Source organism: Biomphalaria glabrata, chromosome 12 (genome assembly GCF_947242115.1).
Source record: "Biomphalaria glabrata chromosome 12, xgBioGlab47.1, whole genome shotgun sequence".
NCBI lineage: Eukaryota > Metazoa > Mollusca > Gastropoda > Planorbidae > Biomphalaria > Biomphalaria glabrata.
This window is the reverse complement of record NC_074722.1, coordinates 20,815,298-20,841,246: the sequence shown is the minus strand read 5'-3', so window position 1 is coordinate 20,841,246 and position 25,949 is coordinate 20,815,298. Positions and strand designations below refer to the sequence as shown.

General features: G+C 39.1%; 1 protein-coding gene across 7 annotated transcripts in view; it reads left to right on the top strand.

The window, feature by feature from the left end:
- LOC106074311 (ATP-dependent 6-phosphofructokinase-like) overlaps window positions 1-25,949 on the top strand; it is a 222,592-nt gene that overhangs the window by 178,209 nt on the left and 18,434 nt on the right. For 3 of the 7 annotated variants that reach the window (XM_056005429.1, XM_056005430.1, XM_056005428.1), the window contains 2 exons: window positions 7,228-7,311; window positions 23,535-23,668. The exons of 2 other annotated variants lie outside the window; for them this stretch is intronic. In XM_056005429.1, coding sequence (XP_055861404.1) covers window positions 7,228-7,311; window positions 23,535-23,668 — 218 coding nt within the window. Of the gene's footprint in view, window positions 1-7,227; window positions 7,312-23,534; window positions 23,669-25,949 lie in introns of those variants that run through there. 2 more of the 7 variants (XR_008773897.1, XM_056005431.1) reach the window with 1 other exon arrangement.

Below are 25,949 nucleotides of genomic sequence, written 5' to 3'. Positions count from 1 at the left end.
CCTAAGCCTCCATTCTGTCTCTTCAAATAGTATTTTAGACATATAATAATATTAAATTTTACACAACAGAACCACATCTTTTCTATGAAGTAATACAGAGAAAAAGGACTTCCTTGATAAGTAGACTCAGTATTATTGCTTTAACAGTAACAATCTTCAACATAAATGAGTTCATTAACCAAGTTACACAGCAACATTAACAATCATTCAGGAAATTGACTGAAGCAATGCTATGATCCCAGGTAGTAGCAAGTAATTAGGCAAGGCAAGCTAATATAGGGTTTTATACAGCTGCCCTGTATGCCTTATGTATTTAAAAAAGACTGATCAGGGAACAGGTTAATCCCTCTCACGACAATTTTTTAAAGGTCTCCTTGAGATGTGAGAGGGCTACTCTAGCATCATCATGGTGGCCCTCGAGTCTGTTAGAGTCATTTCGGGATAGTTAACCAAGCAAAGGTACTGCTGTATCACAATTGTTCAGGGTTCTGTTAGGGTCATGTGTAAATTATTTCAGGATAGGGGTGTCGATTAAAGATTCTTTTTTCTCTCACTACGAGGGGTTTAAAAAAAAAATAAAAAATAGTTAATTTGTCTTAAACTATTACATTATTCATAAAAGATTCTTGACTTTCAATTGTCTGCCCTTGTCTATATTCTTTAGGATTATTGGTTTTGGTTATTTTTGTTTCTAGTCTCTTCGCAGGCTCCATTCAGTTGCGTCTTGTTTTCTTGTTCCTTTGTTTCCAAGTACGTCTAGTGTGAGGCTGCCGCTAAGATATAGACATTGTCATAGTGTTCTTGTTACGTTTCCACGGGCTTGCCGTGTTCTGTGAGTGTTGTACAGACACACTTGTTGTTGACTTGTGACATGCTCTCCGATCATGTGACCAAAAAGGACGTAACCGCGAGGGAGAAATAATTCTTCAAAAGTGTTGACTTCCCTTTAAAAGACAGTTCTTTAGTAGTTTTCCATAGATAAATAAAGTTCAATTTGATTCCTATCCCGCATCTCTCAGCCCAAACTCTCTTTAACCCAGGTACATACACACTCTCACACACTCGCATAACCACTTAAACTAATTGACATAATACCAATAGAGTAACTTTACAGATTGATTACAGTATTTAGATTTTTATCTCTGAGGTCTGACAATTTAGTCAAGGACAATAAATTATACAATAATTAGAATTTCTATTTAACCAGTATAGTTATCAATTCTATGTTCAATTATTTTTCTAAATATTAACTCTAGATTATAAGGATTTAAAGATACATTGTTATTAACAACTTTAATTCTACTGTGCCACACAAGACTTCTGTATTCACTCACTATTATTAGATTAAATTTATGAATCATCTTACTTCTGATTTTAGGCAATTTATTTAAAACTATAGCTAAGTTAAGATTAACATTGGTGTTACAGTTTGCCTCTAGTAGGACTTTCATAGTACACCCAACATTATCAAATATTTTACATTTTAAAAACATATGGCTTTCATTGTTACCATTATCTGTGTGACAGAAAACACATGTGTGTACATTTCTTTTCTTACTTCCTAAAGGGGTCATCCCGAAGATTAGTCTGTATGTTATTTCTCTGGCTTTGGGTGTAATGTGTTTGCTGTGTAGATTTATAAAAGTGTCTCTGAAATCTATTACACCTAACTCTCTACTCCATTTGATCCTATTGAATAATCTTTCTTGTAACTGTTTCTTAAGTGTTGTATATGTGTCTTTTAATTTACTGTGTATTAGATGTTCATTGCCGGGGAGTATTCTTGATATGGATCTGTAAAATGGATGTGTGTTTGTACCAAAGTGGTGTGGGGTGTCATTTTTTATTGGAATTATTTTATTTAACCTTAAGCCGTAGTAGTATATTGTTAATAGAAAATTGTTTGGGTTCTTGGCTACTTGTCCTATGTATTTTAATCTAAGTGCTTGTATCATGGTTCTGATGTCCTGTAAGTTTATCCCCCCATCCTCTTTGTTTAGTATAAGTGTTGTGTGTTTAATGTTTCTGATAGTGCTTTTAAATATAAAATTCCTAATGATTGTGTTTATGCTTGGTATAAAAGTTGGTGGAGGTTCTGTGATGTTTGCTAAATAAACTATCTTCGGGATGACCAGGTTGTTTACTAGTATTGCTCTACCAAATATAGTAGTTGCTGCATAATTAAATCTTTTAAGTGTGTTTTTGGTTTTCTTTAAAATATTTTCCCACTGCTGTGGGTGGTAATATGTTGGGTTGCTTGTCCACGTAATGCCGCATATTTTAATTTCTTTCTCTATTTTAAGGTTAAAGGGGATGTTTAAGGGGATTTCCCACCTGCCCAATCCCATAATACAAGATTTATTTATGTTGATTTTTTTACCCGCTTGCCCTCCCAAATTGAATAAACTTATCTATGATTGCGGCTATGTCTTTTTCTGAGAAGGGAAAAAGGGTGGTGTCATCAGCGTATGCTTTAACTTTAACTACGGGCGTGGGGCCTGGGATTCTTATCCCCTTGATTCCACTATCTAGCCTGATGGTTTCTAAAAGGGGTTCTAGGCAAAGGGTGTATAAAAAGGGAGAAAGGGGACACCCTTGTCTAACAGATCTTCTAATAGGGATACTGCCACTAAGGGTTTGGTTTATTATGAGTTTGCTTGTGGCATCAGTGTAAACTAGCTTTATGTATTTCTTCATTCTTCCATCTGTCTTTGTCTTGTCTAGTATTTTGAAAAGGTAGTCATGGTCTATTCTGTCAAAGGCTTTTTCCTGGTCAATAGAAAAGAGGGCTGCTTTCAAGTCTTTGTCTTTACAGTAATATATAATGTCTCTTAAAAAATGGTTAAGTTCGTCGATGTTTTTGTCTGTGTTGCTACAGTATTGGTCCTGTCCTATTAAGTGTGGTATGAGGGGTTTTAGTCTTAAAAAGTCATTTTCGTCAGGAGTTTGTAGTCGGTGTTTAGAAGTGAGATCGGTCGAAAGTCGCTTGGTGAGGTGTTGTTTTCTTGTTTTTTTTTGTAGAAGTGTGATGTATGCTTAGTTGAAATCTCTAGGTAACTGTTCTGTCACTAACATGTCGCTGTATAGATTTAATAGTAGGGGTCCTATTTGGGGAAAAAAGGCTTTGTAAAATTCAAACGTCAGACCGTCTGGGCCAGGGGATTTGTTGTTTTGTGTTGTATCTAAAGCAGCCCTCAGTTCGTCTAGCGTAAAGGGAGCGTCTGTCTCTATCTGTTCTGTCATTGGTATTTCTTTGCAGTTCTGTAAAAATACTTTTTGTGCGTTGTCGTCCGTCTGTTCCTTGTCATACAAATTAGTAAAGTGTTTTGTAAATATGTCTGTTATTTTGTCCAGGTCGTGTATAGTTTCTCCTTTACTATCAACAATGTTGTCAATAGTTCTGTCAATTTGAATGTTTTGTTCTGCTGATAAAAAAAGTTTGTTAGGCCCTTCGGTTATTTTTTTACTTTTGCACCTCAATTCCGCTCCTTTGTATTGATAGTTAAATAGTTCTTCTAGTTGTGTTAGTATATGTGTTTTGGCTGCTTCGTCTTCTTCGTGTGTTAGTAAATTTTTAAGTCTTTCCTCTTCTTTTTTCCTTTTTGAGTTGACTAGTGTGGCCAGTATTTGGCTTTGCTGCTTAATGGAGCTTTTAATTAGCGTCCATATTTGTGTGAATTTGAAATGGGGTGTGTTTGAGTCATGTATTATATTTTTGAGGAGGTTTGCGATTGTTTTTAAATAGAGCGGGTCATTTAGGAGGTCGTTGTTAAGTTTCCAGATCGGTGTTTTTTGTTTTTTCTTTTTTAGTTTTGGGTTCAGCAGTTCCACTAAGACTCCTTTGTGGTCTGTATATTGTAACGTCTCTACGAGATGTGTTACACTTTTTGTTTCGCACGCCCTTGGCACATACACTCTATCTATCCGTGTTTCTATTTGGTGTGCCTTGTCCCTGAACGTGGTGACCCGGTCCGTGATCTCTACTTCTCTATAGGCATGTACTAACCGAAAAGCCTTGATGACTCCCCCCAAATAGTCATGCGTTTTAATTGTTACATGAGGAGCAGGACCCTCTGTGTTTGTGTTTACACTATAACTTTAAACTATAACGTTGAGATAGTACTTCACTTGATGTTTCGTACTAAAGCCATAATGAATATACTAATTGGAATATTAAATGTCTGAATGTAACAATGTGAGAAGTTACACGGCAAATATTTTTTTCCAAGCCAATAATAGGACGCAAAAGCTGCAATGCGAGTTATGGTTTTACTAGATTATTTGGGTACTTTAGAGCCTTTCTATTCTAATCGCCATGTAAAATGTCATGTACAACTAAAAGAACACAAAAGCAACACTTTGGATTGGTAGTCTTTACCCGATCGCTCATTTTCGTCATTATAAAAATGTTTCTGACATGAGTTCGGGTAAATATCTTTCCTTAACAAATCATTCATCCGAATGAGGCTGGTACTTAGTAATAACATAATTTACGATTTGCTTAGAAGGGGTAATTTGTTAAAAACATCCATGATCTAATAGCACAATTTTATTGTGCTAATATGTTTAGATATCAAACACAGCACATGCTTCTTTGTATCCTCTATTGCAGGCCTAAATGGAAAAAAGATTGCGCCATCAAATGGCCCGAATTGTAATGCCCATCGCCCCAGCACTACACACATTTTTGTGTGAATAATCCCTCACATTCATTCTGATAATTCTATGGATTCTAATTCTAGATCTCTAGTATATGTGTAATTAGTGTAATTAGTCTTTCGATACCAAACACAATATAAATTACTAATAGTTAATTAACTAATTGGTAATTGGTTGTTATTTTTAGCGGCCCCTGAAAGGGGAATAGACGCTATTAGTTTTGTGTGGTCTGTCCATCCGTCCGTCCCATTTAAATCTCAGAAACTAGAAGAGAAAATGAAAATCAGACATCATGATATTTTAGACCATTCAAAGTTCTGATGCAACGGCTACTTTTTTCCGAAAGTGAACCTTTTAATTTTTAGAATTATATATGCAAGCAGATTTTTCAAACAAAAAAACAACAACACTTTTTAAATGAATAACTCAAGCATTATTCATATATACGTGCATTGGCACAAAAAATTTGCACTTAATGTCACAATGGAAAAAGTGTGAACGGATCATTATCTAATATATAAAACAGAATGTGAGGCGTATGTATGTATGTATGTCCCCGTATAGAAATCTAAACCGTTTCACCAATCTTGATAAAACTTGGCAGAAATGTTCCTTGGGTACCAACCGTAGTGTATGTTTTGTAGCCCTAGAACAAACTTAAGACCCTCAAAAAAAAAAAAGTTGAACAGCTCTATGAAAGCATTATAACTTCATCGATCTAGGCCATGTTTACATGAGAAAAGATCGAAAAGATCTAGATCTAATTTTAAGAACTGCACTTTGCGCAGATAGTTTTTTACTCTGACACATGAAAATACAAAATATAGTCCATTGATTTCATTATTTAATAAAATTAACCATTTAAATTTGTGTTTCAAAAGCATTTTTTACATAAATTCATTCCTTATATTTGCGAATATAGAATTCCTGATGAGCATACTTTCAGTAGACAATACCGTAATGTTACACATCTTTCTATTCCTAGGTCTAAAACTCTAATTTAACTTTAAGATGATATAACTTCTCTTCGCAAAGATACTTTTATACTTGAACACATGACATGAACATACTAATTATAGTCCATTCATTTCATATTTTAATCAAATTGACATTCAAATTTGTTTTTCTAAAGCATTTTTCATGCATCCGTTCGCTAAAGCTGCTAAGCCGTGTTAAGATATATTCTAATAGTTCATTCGCGTACATCTAATTAAAAAGGTCACGCATGCGCACGAGCAAAATGAACTCTATCCAAGCCAATATTTAACTCTAGATTACTCTAGATCTAGATCTATGTCTAACTCAAGATCTACTTTTTTCTTTAACACGTGAACACACAAAATTAAGTCTATTCATTTAAAATTGTAATCAAATATATGTAGGCCTGCAAGCAAATGGTTTTATTTGAAAAAATGAATTTAAGTCCATTAGCTATTTTGACAGCACAATTCAGACTATTTTTACGTTGACACATTCGCTTTACTTAAACCCTTATTATTTCGTTTAATTGTCTACAAACCACTCTCAGTGACTCATCGACAGTTATACGCAAACAAAAAACCCGCGGGCCGCGGGTAATATATGTCTTGTAAAATATATTTTCCATTTATTAACTAACTCATTGAATAGAATACTGATTGAAATGTTTTTAAAAAAGAATTTTGAGAAAAAATACACTTATAATATAGCGCGCAGTTTTGAAATATCCTTATTATACATTTGACAACAATCTAAATTAGACTAAATAGATAGGTCTATCACAAACTAATCTGTGTAACATGAGTGGTGTATGTATGAGGTCACCAACTGTAAAGGGGTGTGTGGGATAAATGTAAAATATGTAAGTATATATTTAACTAGTTACTAATGTACATCTCTCAAAAGTAAAGTGCAATCTGGCTTGTATAGTGAGTGAATGTATGTATTCATGAATAATAGTACACGCTGGCTATGCCCGTTTATTTGTTCCCAGGCTTTATATTGTTTATTATGGCCGAAACACCCACTTCTTTTTAAAGTTTAATAAACGAACACCATTTTTACCGATCAACCTAACAGACCTTTCTAGCCCGTGAATTAGTGTATCTGTCACAATGAACTTTTGCAACTTGAGATGATTCAGACAACTGTGTTGCAAAGTCTCTCTAATACAACCGACGGTGATGACGTAACTTCTTTATCTACAACACTAACAGTTTCACTGTTCACCTTGGCGCCTGGTTTCTTCTTATCTACATGCAAGCTATTGCTGGGTAGTTTAATATCTTGCATTCCACTCAAAGAAAAATGCACGGATTATTTCAAATGACCAAAAGCAACACCAAGAAAACTTCTTTCTCTGAACCTCTCAATAAACACTTGTTACTGCAAATAACTACAGCATCTTTACGACCAGTAAATAGCATTCAATATTGTTGTGTCTTCTTATCTAAGCACAGCTATGGCTCTATGAACTTCATTGTATCACTAACGTACATCAAGTTACCATAGTTACTTACCAGCCAAGTACCCCCTGCTAGATTATCAATCCTAAAATATTAATCATTTGTTATTGTTTATCCTTTTTAGAAATGAAAATTCCAATTTCAACATAACCACAGATTTTATGTATAGACTTTTTAATGAAGAAGGAAAACCATTTTGTACAGCAAGGTATCTCTTCACCCCAATCTGCCTTTGTTTTGTTTGTTTCTTCTGCTGTCTGTCACTCTTTATCTTTATTGTATTCAATTATTTTTCACTATAATATTATTGTCCATGGTCTATGACTACTTTTTAATATAGTAATATAAATCAAAAATGTATTTTACATATTGTTACGAATCTCACTATCCAGGCTCTCTGCAAACTGCACCATACACCACCAACTTAAAGAGCTTGACAACTCAGGGCTCCAAAGTAACGTAACACTTTAATAGTTGAATAAATAACAGCCATTACTGTACAATTGGCAACACGTACACTGTACAAATATCTCTCCGATAACACCGTTCCGCCGTATCAACTCTTGCACTGGCCTCTCCGTCTCGTTCCGGGCTTGCACTGGGTTCAACAGTTCGGGACTGACTTCACACACTTGGGTTCGTTGTGTCGGACTCGATCACAGACCAAGATCAAGACGCCGTTCGTCTCAACTGTACTTGACAGTACTCCGCACTGAACCGTCGTAATGCTCCGTACAGAACCACACCGTTGAACTGTGCTGTAGTCGACCGTGTTCTGAACTCCTGTCGTGAACCCGCTTTCTCAACCGTCTTGACTTCGTCACCTCCGCTCTTATATAGGGTCCCTACTGGCCTTCTCGAACCGGACAGAACGCCGCTCGACGTTTCTAGGTGGTCAGATGACTACAACTCTCGTGACGCCCCTGAGCTCTGTTCACGTCGGCGATCCTTCCCGAACTCTCTTGTTGACACTCGTCTCGGCCGATCGTCGTAACTCGTCACGGTTGACCGCTCGTCTAGCGCTGGCCTGGGGCGATTTGCGTCGGCTGACTACACACACACCACTACCCCCATCTGTGCCACCACCAGGTTTATAACAATATATATATATACTTATATATACTTTTACATATATATATATACTTTTGTATTTATGTAATGGTCATCACATTTTCTTTAGCAAAATCTCTCCTCACTCCACGCTTCCCCTTTCCCAATCTAATTTGCTCCACGCTTTCCAAATCTATTTCTACAGTATCTCTCTTCGCTCCACGCTTTCCCTTTCCAAATCTAATTTGCTCCACCCTTTCCCAATCTATTTCTACAGTATCTCTCTTCGCTCCACGCTTCCCCTTTCCCAATCTATTTCTACAGTATCTCTCTTCGCTCCACGCTTCCCCTTTCCCAATCTATTTCTACAGTATCTCTCTTCGCTCCACGCTTCCCCTTTCCCAATCTATTTCTACAGTATCTCTCTTCGCTCCACGCTTCCCCTTTCCCAATCTAATTTGCTCCACCCTTTCCCAATCTATTTCTACAGTATCTCTCTTCGCTCCACGCTTCCCCTTTCCCAATCTATTTCTACAGTATCTCTCTTCGCTCCACGCTTCCCCTTTCCCAATCTAATTTGCTCCACCCTTTCCCAATCTATTTCTACAGTATCTCTCTTCGCTCCACGCTTCCCCTTTCCCAATCTATTTCTACAGTATCTCTCTTCGCTCCACGCTTCCCCTTTCCCAATCTATTTCTACAGTATCTCTCTTCGCTCCACGCTTCCCCTTTCCCAATCTATTTCTACAGTATCTCTCTTCGCTCCACGCTTCCCCTTTCCCAATCTAATTTGCTCCACCCTTTCCCAATCTATTTCTACAGTATCTCTCTTCGCTCCACGCTTCCCCTTTCCCAATCTATTTCTACAGTATCTCTCTTCGCTCCACGCTTCCCCTTTCCCAATCTAATTTGCTCCACCCTTTCCCAATCTATTTCTACAGTATCTCTCTTCGCTCCACGCTTCCCCTTTCCCAATCTAATTTGCTCCACCCTTTCCTAATCTATTTCTACAGTATCTCTCTTCGCTCCACGCTTCCCCTTTCCCAATCTAATTCTACAGTATCTCTCTTTGCTCCACGCTTTCCCTTTCCCAATCTATTTCTACAGTATCTCTCTTCGCTCCACGCTTCCCCTTTCCCAATCTATTTCTACAGTATCTCTCTTCGCTCCACGCTTTCCCTTTCCCAATCTAATTCTACAGTATCTCTCTTCGCTCCACGCTTCCCCTTTCCCAATCTATTTCTACAGTATCTCTCTTCGCTCCACCCTTTCCCAATCTATTTCTACAGTATCTCTCTTCGCTTCACGCTTCCCCTTTCCCAATCTATTTCTACAGTATCTTTCTTCGCTCCACGCTTCCCCTTTCCAAATCTATTTCTACAGTATCTCTCTTCGCTTCACGCTTCCCCTTTCCCAATCTATTTCTACAGTATCTCTCTTCGCTCCACGCTTCCCCTTTCCCAATCTATTTCTACAGTATCTCTCTTCGCTTCACGCTTCCCCTTTCCCAATTTATTTCTACAGTATCTCTCTTCGCTCCACGCTTTCCCAATCTATTTCTACAGTATCTCTCTTCGCTTCACGCTTCCCCTTTCCCAATTTATTTCTACAGTATCTCTCTTCGCTCCACGCTTTCCCTTTCCCAATCTAATTTGCTCCACCCTTTCCCAATCTATTTCTACAGTATCTCTCTTCGCTCCACGCTTTCCCTTTCCCAATCTAATTTGCTCCACCCTTTCCCAATCTATTTCTACAGTATCTCTCTTCGCTCCACGCTTTCCCTTTCCCAATTTATTTCTACAGTATCTCTCTTCGCTCCACGCTTTCCCAATCTATTTCTACAGTATCTCTCATCGCTCAACCCTTTCCAAATCTAATTCTACAATATCTCTCTTCGCTCCACGCTTTTCCAATCTAATTATACAGTATCTCTCTTCGCTCCACCCTTTCCCAATCTATTTCTACAGTATCTCACTTCGCTCCACCCTTTCCCAATCTAATTCTACAGTATCTCTCTTCGCTCCACCCTTTCCCAATCTATTTCTACAGTATCTCTCTTCGCTCCACGCTTTCCCAATCTATTTCTACAGTATCTCTCTTCGCTCCACCCTTTCCCAATCTATTTCTACAGTATCTCACTTCGCTCCACCCTTTCCCAATCTAATTCTACAGTATCTCTCTTCGCTCCACGCTTTCCCAATCTAATTCTACAGTATCTCTCTTCGCTCCACGCTTTCCCAATCTATTTCTACAGTATCTCTCTTCGCTCCACGCTTTCCAAATCTAATTCTACAGTATCTCTCTTCGCTCCACGCTTTCCCAATCTAATTCTACAGTATCTCTCTTCGCTCCACCCTTTCCCAATCTATTTCTACAGTATCTCTCTTCGCTCCACCCTTTCCCAATCTATTTCTACAGTATCTATCTTCGCTCCACGCTTTCACTTTCTTAATCTAATTCTACAGTATCTCTCTTCGCTCCACGCTTTCACTTTCTTAATCTATTTCTACAGTATCTCTCTTCGCTCCACGCTTTCCCAATCTAATTCTACAGTATCTCTCTTCGCTCCACGGTTCCCCAATCTATTTCTACAGTATCTCTCTTCGCTCCACGGTTCCCCAATCTATTTCTACAGTATCTCTCTTCGCTCCACGGTTCCCCAATCTATTTCTACAGTATCTCTCTTCGCTCCACGCTTCCCCTTTCCCAATCTATTTCTACAGTATCTCTCTTCGCTCCACGCTTTCCCAATCTAATTCTACAGTATCTCTCTTCGCTCCACGGTTCCCCAATCTATTTCTACAGTATCTCTCTTCGCTCCACGGTTCCCCAATCTATTTCTACAGTATCTCTCTTCGCTCCACGGTTCCCCAATCTATTTCTACAGTATCTCTCTTCGCTCCACGCTTCCCCTTTCCCAATCTATTTCTACAGTATCTCTCTTCGCTCCACGCTTTCCCAATCTTTTTCTACAGTATCTCTCTTCGCTCCACGCTTTCCCTTTCCCAATCTAATTCTACAGTATCTCTCTTCGCTCCACGCTTTCCCAATCTATTTCTACAGTATCTCTCATCGCTCAACCCTTTCCCAATCTATTTCTACAGTATCTCTCTTCGCTCCACGCTTTCCCTTTCCTAATCTATTTTTACAATATCTCTCTTCGCTCCACGGTTTCCCAATCTATTTCTACAGTATCTCTCTTCGCTCCACGCTTTCCCTTTCCTAATCTATTTCTACAGTATCTTTCTTCGCTCCACGCTTTCCCAATCTATTTCTACAGTATCTCTCTTCGCTCCACGCTTTCCCAATCTATTTCTACAGTATCTCTCTTCGCTCCACGCTTTCCCTTTCCAAATCTATTTCTACAGTATCTCTCTTCGCTCCACGCTTTCCCTTTCCCAATTTTCTTCTACAGTATCTCTCTTCGCTCCACGCTTTCTTAATCTATTTCAACAGTATCTCTCTTCGCTCCACGCTTTCCCTTTTCCTATCTATTTCTACAGTATCTCTCTTCGCTTCACCCTTTCCCAATCTATTTCTAAAGTATCTCTCTTCGCTCCACGCTTTCCCTTTCCCAATCTATTTCTACAGTATCTCTCTTCGCTCCTCGCTTCCCCTTTTCCTATCTATTTCTACAGTATCTCTCTTCGCTTCACCCTTTCCCAATCTATTTCTACAGTATCTCTCTTCGCTCCACCCATTCCCAATCTATTTCTAAAGTATCTCTCTTCGCTCCACGCTTTCCCTTTCCCAATCTATTTCTACAGTATCTCTCTTCGCTCCACGCTTCCCCTTTCCAAATCTATTTCTACAGTATCTCTCTTCGCTCCACCCTTTCCCTTTCCCAATCTATTTCTACAGTATCTCTCTTCGCTCCACGCTTCCCCTTTCCAAATCTATTTCTACAGTATCTCTCTTCGCTCCACGCTTTCCCTTTCCTAATCTATTTCTACAGTATCTCTCTTCGCTCCACGCTTCCCCTTTCCAAATCTATTTCTACAGTATCTCTCTTCGCTCCACGCTTCCCCTTTCCAAATCTATTTCTACAGTATCTCTCTTCGCTCCACGCTTTCCCTTTCCCAATTTATTTCTACAGTATCTCTCTTCGCTCCACCCTTTCCCAATCTATTTCTAAAGTATCTCTCTTCGCTACACGCTTTCCCAATCTATATCTACAGTATCTCTCTTCGCTCCTCGCTTCCCCTTTTCCTATCTATTTCTACAGTATCTCTCTTCGCTTCACCCTTTCCCAATCTATTTCTACAGTATCTCTCTTCGCTCCACCCATTCCCAATCTATTTCTACAGTATCTCTCTTCGCTCCACGCTTTCCCTTTCCCAATCTATTTCTACAGTATCTCTCTTCGCTCCACGCTTCCCCTTTCCAAATCTATTTCTACAGTATCTCTCTTCGCTCCACCCTTTCCCTTTCCCAATCTATTTCTACAGTATCTCTCTTCGCTCCACCCATTCCCAATCTATTTCTACAGTATCTCTCTTCGCTCCACGCTTTCCCTTTCCCAATCTATTTCTACAGTATCTCTCTTCGCTCCACGCTTCCCCTTTCCAAATCTATTTCTACAGTATCTCTCTTCGCTCCACCCTTTCCCTTTCCCAATCTATTTCTACAGTATCTCTCTTCGCTCCACGCTTCCCCTTTCCAAATCTATTTCTACAGTATCTCTCTTCGCTCCACCCTTTCCCTTTCCCAATCTATTTCTACAGTATCTCTCTTCGCTCCACGCTTTCCCTTTCCAAATCTATTTCTACAGTATCTCTCTTCGCTCCACGCTTCCCCTTTCCAAATCTATTTCTACAGTATCTCTCTTCGCTCCACGCTTTCCCTTTCCTAATCTATTTCTACAGTATCTCTCTTCGCTCCACGCTTCCCCTTTCCAAATCTATTTCTACAGTATCTCTCTTTGCTCCACGCTTCCCCTTTTCCTATCTATTTCTACAGTATCTCTCTTCGCTCCACCCTTTCCCAATCTATTTCTACAGTATCTCTCTTCGCTCCACGCTTTCCCTTTCCCAATTTATTTCTACAGTATCTCTCTTCGCTCCACCCTTTCCCAATCTATTTCTAAAGTATCTCTCTTCGCTACACGCTTTCCCAATCTATATCTACAGTATCTCTCTTCGCTTCACCCTTTCCTAATCTAATTCTACAGTATCTCTCTTCGCTCCTCGCTTCCCCTTTCCTAATTTATTTCTACAGTATCTCTCTTCGCTCTTCGCTTCCCCTTTCCCAATCTATTTCTACAGTATCTCTCTTCGCTCCACCCTTTCCCTTTCCCAATTTATTTCTACAGTATCTCTCTTCGCTCCACGCTTCCCCTTTCCCAATCTAATTCTACAGTATCTCTCTTCGCTCTTCGCTTCCCCTTTCCCAATTTATTTCTACAGTATCTCTCTTCGCTCCACGCTTCCCCTTTCCCAATCCATTTCTACAGTATCTCTCTTCGCTCCACGCTTTCCCAATTTATTTCTACAGTATCTCTCTTCGCTCCACGCTTCCCCTTTCCCAATCCATTTCTACAGTATCTCTCTTCGCTCCACGCTTTCCCAATTTATTTCTACAGTATCTCTCTTCGCTCCACCATTTCCCAATCTATTTCTACAGTATCTATCTTTGCTTCACGCTTTCACTTTCTTAATCTATTTCTACAGTATCTCTCTTCGCTCCACGCTTCCCCTTTCCCAATCTATTTCTACTGTATCTCTCTTTGCTCCACGCTTTCCCTTTCCCAATCTAATTCTACAGTATCTCTCTTCGCTCCACGCTTTCCCTTTCCCAATCTAATTCTACAGTATCTCTCTTCGCTCCACGCTTTCCCTTTCCCAATCTAATTTGCTCCACCCTTTCCCAATCTATTTCTACAGTATCTCTCTTTGCTCCACGCTTTCCCTTTCCCAATCTATTTCTACAGTATCTCTATTTCTACAGTATCTCTCTTCGCTCCACGCTTCCCCTTTCCCAATCTAATTTGCTCCACCCTTTCCCAATCTATTTCTACAGTATCTCTCTTTGCTCCACGCTTTCCCTTTCCCAATCTAATTCTACAGTATCTCTATTTCTACAGTATCTCTCTTCGCTCCACGCTTTCCCAATCTATTTCTACAGTATCTCTCTTCGCTCCACGCTTTCCCAATCTATTTCTACAGTATCTCTCTTCGCTCCACGCTTCCCCTTTTCCAACCTATTTCTATAGCTATGACATCTTAATCTATTTCTACAGTATCTCTCTTCGCTCCACGCTTTCCCAATCTATTTCTACAGTATCTCTCTTCGCTCAACGCTTCCCCTTTTCCAACCTATTTCTATAGCCATGACATCTTAATCTATTTCTAAAGTATGTATCTTCGCTCCACGCTTTCCCAATCCATTTCTACAGTATCTTTCTTCGCTTTACCCTTTCCTAATCTATTTCTACAGTATCTTTCTTCGCTTTACCCTTTCCCAATCTATTTCTACAGTATCTCTCTTCGCTCCACGCTTTCCCTTTCCCAATCTATTTCTACAGTATCTATCTTCGCTCCACGCTTTCCATTTCCCAATCTATTTCTATAGTATCTCTCTTCGCTCCACGCTTTCCCTTTCCCAATCTATTTCTACAGTATCTATCTTCGCTCCACGCTTTTCATTTCCCAATCTAATTCTACAGTATCTCTCTTTGCTCCACGCTTTCCCTTTCCCAATCTAATTCTACAGTATCTCTATTTCTACAGTATCTCTCTTCGCTCCACGCTTTCCCAATCTATTTCTACAGTATCTCTCTTCGCTCCACGCTTTCCCAATCTATTTCTACAGTATCTCTCTTCGCTCCACGCTTTTCCAATCTATTTCTACAGTATCTCTCTTCGCTCCACGCTTCCACTTTTCCAACCTATTTCTATAGCCATGACATCTTGATGTAATGTCTTATTGTTTCTCAGCGTCTGTAAAACATATACATTAATATATATATATATATATATATATATATATATATATATATATATAAATAGTACGTCCATTGTAGTTCGATGATGACCATTTTGTGATCCAGGGGGCTGAGGGCTTTGCACTTGAGGCTAGTGAGTCCTATGTGAGCACGGAATATTCCTTTGCACACTGGGCAGGTTATTCCACCTGGAGCTAGTGTCGTGGGTCTTGCTTTTCTTTTCTAGCGTTTTTAATATACAGTTAATATATATATATATATATATATATATATAATATATAATATATATCATGGACGTAGCCAGATGGGGGGGGGGTGAGGGTTTGACGACGGAATTCATTGACTGATTTTATGCTTTCATTTTGTTTATTTTAGGTGAGATTTTAATACTAAATCATCAATTACCACAGCACAGCCAAGGGGGTTTTGAGTTTAAACCCCCTACTAGGGGTTTTGAGTTCAAAATAAAATCCATCAGGGAGTTTTGAGATAAAAAACTCTACCAGGTGTTTTGAGTTTAAAACCACCTACCAGGGGTTTTGCAGTTAAAGCCCACTCTTCTATAATTAAAACCTCAAAAAATGCCCAAATTAAAAGAAAACAGCTAAGGAAGATTTTGACTTTAAAACCCCTCCAATAATTACGATAAACAAAAAAAGCAAATTACACATTCGGATTTCTATGAGGCAAAGCGGTTTTGAGAAAAAAAAAACTTTTCCAGTTGGGGTTTGAAGATATAAAGTTCCTATTCAATATATGTATAAAAAAAAAGCAAATAACACACTATAAAATCTATGAGCTTAGCCAGCCAAATGGTTTTGAGTTTAAAACCCCCTGCCAGCGGGGTTTGAAGCTGAAAAATACCTCTTCAATATTTAAAAAAAAGCAAATTACGCACTGAAAATGCTATGAGCGTAGGCATAGGGGGTCTTGAGTTTAAATCCCCCTTCAGATTGTTTTGATGCTAAAAAATACCTCTTCAATATAAAAAAATTAAATTACACTAAAATTCTTTGAGCATAGCTAAGCGAATGAGAAGTTTTGAGTTTAAATCACACTTCTCCAGATGGCTTTTTTTTTTGTTTAAAAGCCCTTTAGGTGGTTTTGAGTTTAAAATTCCCCTACAGAGCGTTTTGAGTTGAAAACCTCTCTCTTCAATATTATTCTAAAGCAAACTACAAATTCTATGACCGTAGCTAAATGGGGTTTTGAATTTAAAAAAAAATAAAAAAACTCCAGAGATTTTTTTAGTTTATAACCCCTCAACAGATGATTTTGACGATAAAACTTCCCTTTTCGATATTAAATCTAAAGCGAAATACATGCATGTAATTCCAAGAGCGTAATCAAGAGAGGTTACACATTTCTACCAGTGGTTGGGCTCCATTAATAAAGTGTTAATAGTCATCTGCCGCATGGACCACAGAGCCGGTCAGGTTCTGTACGGTCAGGGTAAACTCTAAGGGCCCCATACCCTGATCTATCGGGGTCCCTCAATACCGACCCATCGGTATAGTAGAAAATGGCATCTGATGGGTAGGATTTTATGGTTATTGATGCCAGGTTTTGGAGAATGGCAGGTGTTAATCGCCTCTTGGTGGCTCCCTCTTGCCCTATTAGGGACAGGTTTATTTGTGGGGCCGGCAATCTCCTCCACGGAGGGCATGTACTAATTCTTCTAATGAGAATTCTATCAGTGGAGAGCCCAGCTGATTTAGACAAATTGGCCCCAATATGGAGGAACGATCGCATTTTAATGCGGTTCCTCTCTCTCCACTGTCGCACTAATATTGAGGTCGGTAGCCTAGAGTCGCCTCATTTGTAGCGCTCGTAGGCCGTAAGTACTGCCCTCTTCCTTCTAAGTTATAAAGGTGCCACGTTTGTTAAGATTTCAGCAGTTTGTTGGGCTTGTCCTAAAGGTGCCACAAATGAACCGTTGGGCCTGTGCTTGTACTCGGTCGAGTGATTCGAGGGCAGTTTTACTAGCGTATACTTGAACTGTATAGCTGTACTCAATTTGTGATCTGACTGCCCCTAAGTACAATGTGCGTAGCATGTCAGCTTTGGCACCCCACTTTGTGCTGGCCAGCTTTCTTAGTAACGCTAACTTCTCCGAGGCTTTTCTTTCAACTTCCTGGACGTGCTGGAGCATTGTCAGCTTTCTATCCAGGGTCACCCCTAGATATTTTGGTGTTTTCACGTTGGAGTCGCAGCCCACCGAGTTGAAGCTCGAATGGAGCCTCAAGAATGTCGATCCCTAGGCTGAACAGGGACGAGGTCGTGTTGGCAATGTTTGGCAATGTTTATCAAAATCTGCCATTTGTCGCAATACGAGGAGTGACAGATTTTTGTGGAAACAGCTTGCCGGAAAATGCGACGAACGGCGCGAGAGGGTCTAAGTCAGTAAGAATAGCATCTTAGGTTTTTGAAATAAGACTTTTTAATAGCCAGATAATGCACAGTAGATGCAGAATATGCATTTTGTTGGCTTTCAATACCAGAAATAGTGCTCGGCGGCGGGGCTTTGCCCCGCGCTGGGGGAGCGCTGCGTTGCTAGCAAGGGCGGGGAGTCTACAAGTTTTCCACTAATTCCAGGAAGAACCTATTCTAGGGCACAGTAAACGTTTTCCGAAAGGGTCAGAATGTAATAAAGATTAATTATGTACACACACACACACACACATATACATATATATTTTTTCCGCGGGGGGGGGGGCGGAGGAAATCCCCCCCTCAAAACCCTACCCGAAAAAAAAACTGGGTTCAACCCCCCCCTCCCCGAAATGAAATTCCCCCCCAACGGGGGGGGGGGGAAGACGGACTTTGGTGTTTGATTTTTTGTTTTGATTTTGTTTATTTTAGGTGAGATTTTAATATTAAGCCATCACTTGCCCCAGCGCAGCCATTGGGGTTTTGAGTTTAAAACCCCTACCAGGGGGTTTTGCAGTTAAACTTCCCTCTTCTATAAAACAAAACAAACAAAAAATAATGCAAACGACAATCCCCTAATTCCAAGAACATAACTAAGGAAGATTTTGATTTTAAAACCCCCTCCGAAATTTACTATGAATTCCCATCTTCAATATAAAAAAGCACACACAGAAAATGCTATGAGCGTAGCCCAAGGGGTTTTGAGTTTGGTTTAAAGCTAAAAAATACCTCTTCAATATAAAAAAAAGCAAATTACACACTCAAAATTCTATGAGTGTAGCCAAAGGGAGTTTTAAGTTTACCCCCCCCCCCCCATCAGTGGGGTTCAAAGCTAAAAAAAAAACCTCTTCAATTAAAAAGAAGCAAATTACACACTAAAAAATCTTTGAGACTAACCAAAGGGGTTTTAAGTTTAAACCCCTTTCAGCGGGGTTTGAATAAAAAAGTACCTCTTCTATAAAAAAAACAACAAATTACACATGTAGCCAAAGAGGGTTTTGAGTTGAAACCCCTCTTCATCGGGGTTTGATGCTAAAAAATACCTCTTCAATATAAAAAAAAAATGTAAATTACGCACTAAATTTCTTTGAGCTTAGCAAAGCCGAAGGGGAGTTTTGAGTTTAAACCCCCTCTTCCAGATGGCTTTTTTTTTAGTCTAAAACCACTCCAGATGTTTTTGAGTTTAAAATCCCCCTACAAAGAGTTTTGAGGTTGAAAACCCCCTTTTCAATATTATTCTAAAGCAAACAACACTCACCAAATTCTATGAACGTAGTTCAATGAGGTTTTGAATTTGTTAAAAAAAAAACTCCAGAGATTTTTTAGTTTAAAACCCCACAACAGATGATTTTGCCGATAAAACTTCCCTTTTCGATATAAAATCTAACGCAAGCTACTGTCACCTAATTCCAAGAGCGTAGCCAAGAGAGGTTACAAAATTTCTGCCAGTGGACTCCATTAATAAAGTGCAGTGGATAGTCATTTGCCTAAATTGAAAAAGACTAAATGTGGCTCAACAAAGATTGCTAAGACGGTCTTTAGGAGTCAGTTATATATATATATAGTTCGTCCATCGTGGTTCGATGATGACCACTTTGTCATCCAGGGGGCTGAGGGCTTTGCACTTGGGTTTTATGCCTCCTCATGTGGCTGGTGAGACCTATGTGAGCCCGGAATGTTCGGCTGCACACTGGGCAGGTTATTCCAGCTGGAGCTAGTGTCGTTTGTCTTGCTTTTCTTTTCTGGCGTTTTTCTTCTGCCTGCGTTGTTCTTTTTTCCTCAGCAACCTGTGCGCCAGTTTTCACAGCGTGACGCCATGATGCTCTGTCGTGTGCCTCTGTCTCCCAGGTGCCAGGGTCTATGCTGAACGCCTTCAGAGAAGCTTTGAGGGTGTCCCTGAAGCGCTTTCTTTGCCCACCTTGCGAGCGCTTTCCTTCGCTTAGTTGGCCATACAAGAGTCGTTTTGGGATGCGGTGGTCTTCCATTCTGTAGACGTGACCTGCCCATCGCAGCTGGGACTGCATCAGGATTGTGTGGATGCTTTGCAGACACGCTCTTCGAAGGACTTCTGTATCTGGTATTTTGTCTTGCCATTTGACATTTAGTATTTTTCTCAGACATGTCATGTGGAAGCGGTTTAGTCTCTTTGCATGTTTACTGTACACTGTCCATGTTTCTGAGGCATAGAGCAATGTAGGGAGGATGACGGCTCTGTAGACCCCTAGCTTGGTGTTTGTGGTGATACCACGTCTGTTCCAGACATTTGTAGACAGTCTGCCATAGGATGCACTGGCCTTGGCGATACGCAGGTCGATTTCACTATCGATTTTTCCATTTCTGGAGAGTGTGCTGCCAAGATATGTGAATTTGTCCACTGCGTTTATATCCTGTCCATTTATAGTAATGCTTGGATTCGAGTAGGCTTTCCCAGGAGCAGGTAGATATAAGACTTCAGTCTTGTTCGTATTGATGGTAAGGCCAAAGTCTGAGCATGCTCTTGAGAAGTCACTGACGATGCTCTGCAGATCGTTTTCAGAGCAGGCATTTAGGGCACAGTCATCGGCAAATAGCAAGTCTCTGATTACTGCTGCATTTGTTTTTGATTTTGCTTTAAGCCGCCTCGGGTTGAATAGGCCACTAATAAATCTGTATGATATATTTATCCCGTTGTTTTCTCTATTTGTGAATGCATCTGTCAGCATAGCGGAGAACATGATACTGAACAGTGTAGGTGCTAGGACACAGCCTTGTTTTACCCCGTTTGATACTTCGAAGGGATCTGATGGTTCTCCACTTTCTTGGACACGAGCCTTCATGCCATCATGAAATAGTCTCACCATGGTTATGAATTTTTGTGGACAGCCATACTTTGACATGATCTTCCAGAGTCCTTCTCTGCTAACAGTGTCGAATGCCTTTGTTAAGTCGACATATATTGAGAACAGGTCAGCATTTTGTTCTTGGCATTTTTCCTGGAGCTGCCTTGCTGCAAAGATCATGTCAATGGTTCCACGCTCTTTTCTGAAGCCGCACTGGCTTTCTGGTAGTAGACCATATTCTATGTGTTGCATAAGCCGATTTAGTAGGATGCGTGCAAGGATTTTCCCAGCAATAGAGAGAAGAGATATTCCTCTGTGGTTGTCGCAGATCTGGCGGTTTCCTTTTCGCTTGTATAAATGAACAATTTTGGCATCTTTAAAGTCTTGTGGTATTAACTCTTTTTCCCACATAATTAAGAAGAGCTTATGAAGTCTTTCAATCAGGGCTAATCCACCTTTTTTGTAGACCTCTGCGGGAATGGAGTCAGCTCCTGGGGCTTTTCCGCTTGCGAGCTGTTGAATGGCAAGATCGGTTTCCTTTAGCGTAGGTGGGTCATCCATTTTTTCATTTATTGGTACTTGCTGTAGCCTGTCTATGGCCGCTTCATTTATGATGGAAGGTGTATTGAGAACCTTTTCGAAGTGCTCTGCCCAGCGTTTTAGGATTTCTTCCTTATCTGTCAATAGGATTGTCCCATCAGCATTTAATAGAGGGGATGAGCCTGACTTTGTGGGTCCATAGATTTCATTTATGGCATGGTAGAAGTTCTTCATATCTTGCTTGTCAGCAAATTCCTGTATTGTTTCCACTTTCTTGCTAAGCCAGGTATCTTGCATTTGGCGTAGCTGTTTTTGCACATTTTTGCGGATGTTAGTGAATGCATCTTTAGTGGACTGGGAGTTTGGGTTGTTCAGACACAATTTGTGGAGCTTGTGCTTTTCGTCTAATAGTTTTCTGATCTCAATACTGTTTTCATCAAACCAGTCCTGATGCTTTCTCTCCATAGGACCGAGTATGTTTAATGCTGTGCTATAGATAGCTTCTTTGAAGCATTCCCAGCTTTTATCTACATTTGATTCAGTTAGAACGGTGGACTTGAGGCAGTTCTCTATTGCATCTGCAAGCGACTTTTCAGTTTTGTCATCTGCTAAGCTGGCCGTGTTTAGCCTTTTTAGGGGTTTTGATTTTTGCGGACGTCTCTTTGGTTGGATACGAATGTTTAGTTTTGTGATGATGAGGCGGTGGTCTGTTCCACACTCTGCACCACAGCAAGATTTGGTGACACGAATCTCCTGACGGTCAGATTGTCTGGTGATGACGTAATCTATGAGGTGCCAGTGTCTTGAGCGGGGATGCATCCAATCCAGGAAGTTCGCTTTCTCATTGGAAGACTGAATATTGTGTTCGATATGAGCAGCTTGTGTTCAGCACAGGTCTGGAGTAGTAATAATCCGTTGCTGTTGCATTGACCTATCCCAAATTTGCCTAAGACACCTTTCCAGATGTGATGGTCAGAGCCGACTCTTGCGTTGAAGTCACCGAGAATGAGTAGCTTTTCCGTTTTTGGAATATTAAGCAAGGTGGAGTTTAGTTCTTCGTAAAACTTTGCTATGACATCATCTGGGTTGGTCATGGTGGGTGCGTAACCGCTAACAATGGAAATATGTTTCTTTCCGTTTTGTAAAGGCAGCTTTAGGAGTCAGTTATAGGGATCGGGTCTCAATCAAGGAAATGCTTTGCCGAACTTGGAGTCGACCCCTTGGTAAGGTTTTGACAGAGCGTCACATGAGGTTTGCGGGACATGTATTCCAACAAAAAGAATTACGCATAATAAGAGTTGCAATGAGATGGAGGCCACTACGAGGAAATCGCAAACAGGAACATCCTAGTACAAGTTCACGCCACACTTTCATAGAGGTCCTCAGAGCAGGTGGGAAGAGGCTTCAGACATTGCCAGCGACAGTTTTTGAAAACAGCTTGCCGCCCTATGAGCCGAACGGCGCGGGAGGATCTAAGTCAGTAAGACCCCTCAACTCAAGAAAACATTAAGAAACTGGAACAGACATAAAATAAAGCAGTGAGATTCATAACAAACGAATATTCACATTTGACTAGAGTAACACTTTTAGTAAAATCACTAAATTTAGAAAGCCTTCAGGAAAGAAGTCTCAAAAGTAAAGTAGCAATTATACATAAAACACTGAACCATAATCTTCAAATACAAAAACAAAATTTAATAAAATACTCAGAAAGACAAAAACATAGAGGCACATTCCTCGTCCCATATGCTAGGACAAATTTGTACAAATGCTCCTTCTTCCCTAGTGCTATTAGAGCATGGAATGGGTTGCCTGAGCTAGCCAGGAAAACCAGTGACTTGGCAGAATTTAAGTCATTGGTTAATATGCATGGCTGAAGGCATGACGCGTAGGACGTAATCATCTTCTTTTTTTGAAGTAACCTCTGTATTATATAAGATAAGATAAGAATAGCACAGGTTTTGAAATTAAACTTTTAATAGCAGAATAATGCACTGTAGATACCTCAGAATATGCATTTTTTAGGCTTTCAATATCGAAAATAGTGCTTGGCGGCGGGGCTACGCCAGACCCCATTGCTGCTGAGGGCGGGAAGTCTACAAATTTTTCACTAACTCCTGGAAGAACTTATTCCAGGGTATAATAAACGTATTCCGAAAGAATGAAGATAAACATAAAGAATGTAATAAAGATTAATTATACATACACACACACACACATATATATATATATATATATATATATATATAGCCCGGGGGGGGGGGAGAAAAAATCCCCCCAAACCCCACCCCCGAAAAAAAATCCTGGCTACGCCCATGATATATATATATATTATGCTTCCCTCGTATTGGCATCCATGTTATACTTTGAGTAGAATTATACATTTTCTTAAACAGGATTTTTTTTTTGGTGGTGAAGAATTCGAGCGAAGTGTTCCATTTTTTTTAAAAATATATATGATTCATTAGTAAATAAGAGCAAAATAATCCCTCTTACAGAGGTAGGTCAGCTGTGTAAAGGAGGAATTGTATTTAAATTAAAAAAAAAACTTTTTTTAATGTTACTTTTTGTGAAACAATGACTTTTTTTATTGTAAGTCAGTAGGCTTACACCTCCAATAAAAAAAAGTCTATGTACTGTATGTTCCAGACAGGCAATATTAGGTCACACCCAAGAAGGTAATAAAGCATCACCGTACGACCGAGCAGCAGGAATCAAAGCAGGATGTCGAAGCACTGATTGGCTCATTAATATTATCGAAGGATTAGGTGCAAGAGACGGAGGTACAGTCCAGTGGTACATTTTTTTTTAGCGGACTCCGAAAATGGAAAATCCGCAATAAGTTCCGTTAGCCGTCAGTCCGTCTGTAAAATTTGGATCTCCAAACTAGAAAAGCTATTAGAAAAGCTATTTTCTATTTTGAAACTTGCTAAATTTAGTTACAACTGTGTAACACCTCTTCTGGTGTTTATTCAAGTATCTGCGATATAATAATTAAATATGCCTTCTCTTCAATTGAATTAGTGTACTTGTATTATAGAGGATGTCTACTATAATTAGAGCAGCACAACAGGTATTAGAAAATACAAAGTAACCCACTTATCAGCAGACGATAGATTTATTGACATAAAATAAAATACACAATTCAGCCTCATAGGCATAAATGCTGATGAACATCCAACATATTGAATACTTATATCCAACAAATAAAGTTTCAATATGGATCGTACGTCCTTACACTACTAGAACCAAAGTAAAACTGATGTCTGACCATGTGGTCAGATCTCAAAACGAGGCTTGCCCCATAGTTCCTAGCGAGACTACAATTTTCTCGTGAAAAATGAAAACCAAGCGTTCTCAGTGGACCTTGACTAACTCATGTCACAGTAGCTATCAAACAATACTGTGACAAACTGCTACTTTTTGGTCTTCTGAAAGCGTACCATTTTGTTTTAAAAATACACTTTGTTTTACAAAGTCTCTATTCGGCTTGCAAATTCGTGGAAATTGGGTGGAAAAACCTGAACACGGATCTCGAAACGGTCACACTATAGTTTTCGCCATGTGACCATCGAACTAGTAATTCTTTTCTCAGTAATATACATCAACTATGGAATTTCTAGGAAAATTGTTATATCCCTTTTTGAGATCCGTGTCCACTGTCCAGGCTCCACCTTCCTAGATTGCACCTTTATGAATATACTGAAGATTTCAGTATTTTACAGATCTAGAATTTAGCAGTTCAGCTAATTCCTTAAAAAGCTATTTAACTAAGAAACCAATAACTTTAAAATATATAACTTAATTAGCGGCCCCCGGAAAGGGAATAGACGCTATTAGTTTTGTGCGGTATGTCTGTCCGTCCGTCCGCCTTGTTTAAATCTAGAAAAGATATGGAAAATCCGACATCATTATATTTTAGACCTTTCAAAGTTCGGATGCAACGGCTATTTTTTTCTTTTCTGAAAGCGAAAAATGTAATTTTTAAAATCTACTATGCAAGCAGTTTTTTCATAAAAATACACCATTTTTACAACTATTCACTATTAATAGTAACAAACACGGGAGGCTAGTTAGTAAGGGAGATAACCATTAACCATATTTTAACACATTTATGCACACGTTTTAGAACTTTGTAAAAAAAAAATTGTACAAATGTATTGCTTAGTTAACTAAGTTCTGTCAGACTAAATACTATATTTACACAAAAATGTTTACTTGTTGTTTTTTTTAAAGAAAAAAAGTATCTAATATGCATATAAGTGAAATATAAGTTTAAAAAAAACATTAATAAGTAGTTTTTCATACTATCGCGTGAACTGTTGTGTAGATTGTAAATCATACCACCCTTAACTAAAGGAATTATTATTTTTTTTACGGAATGCTTTTTTTTTGAGAGGCTTTGAATATGAGATTGACCCTTTACAAAACAATTAGATCAATTAGATAATCATTATATGACATCAGTTAGGTCAGGTTCACATCTAATTTCACTTTCATATATCCCTTGGTGTGCTGAACCGTTGGGGCATCACATAAGATCGGTCAACCTTCTTTGTCCATTCTTCTCTGTCATTTGCCTTTGATAGAATTTCATTTTGATATTCTTTCTGAAAATATTGAAACCTGTCTTTTACCTGCCTGGGTGGACCACTTCGGGAACAATTTTGAGTTTGTGTTTCCACACAAACTGTCTTTGTAACCTTGTTTAGCATTATTTTCATTAATTATTATAACTTTATCACTATTGTACTAGGACTACTTTGAGTGGACAGTACGCCTACATCAACAAGTGGATATGGGCATAGATCTAGATCTATATATACTTCTAGTCTGGGGCATAGTAATAGATACTTAGTCAGATAAATAGATCCATTTTAGATACCAAATTTTGCTAGAGACTTACTTCTATTAAAGTCTAGATATATAATAATATATAAATATAATAATAATAATAATAATTATTATTATTATTATAAACCGTTGTAATGCTTCACTTTAGATTTAGACTAGACCTTCAAAAATTAAAACCCAACAACAGCCATAATGAAATTTCTCTTGCAG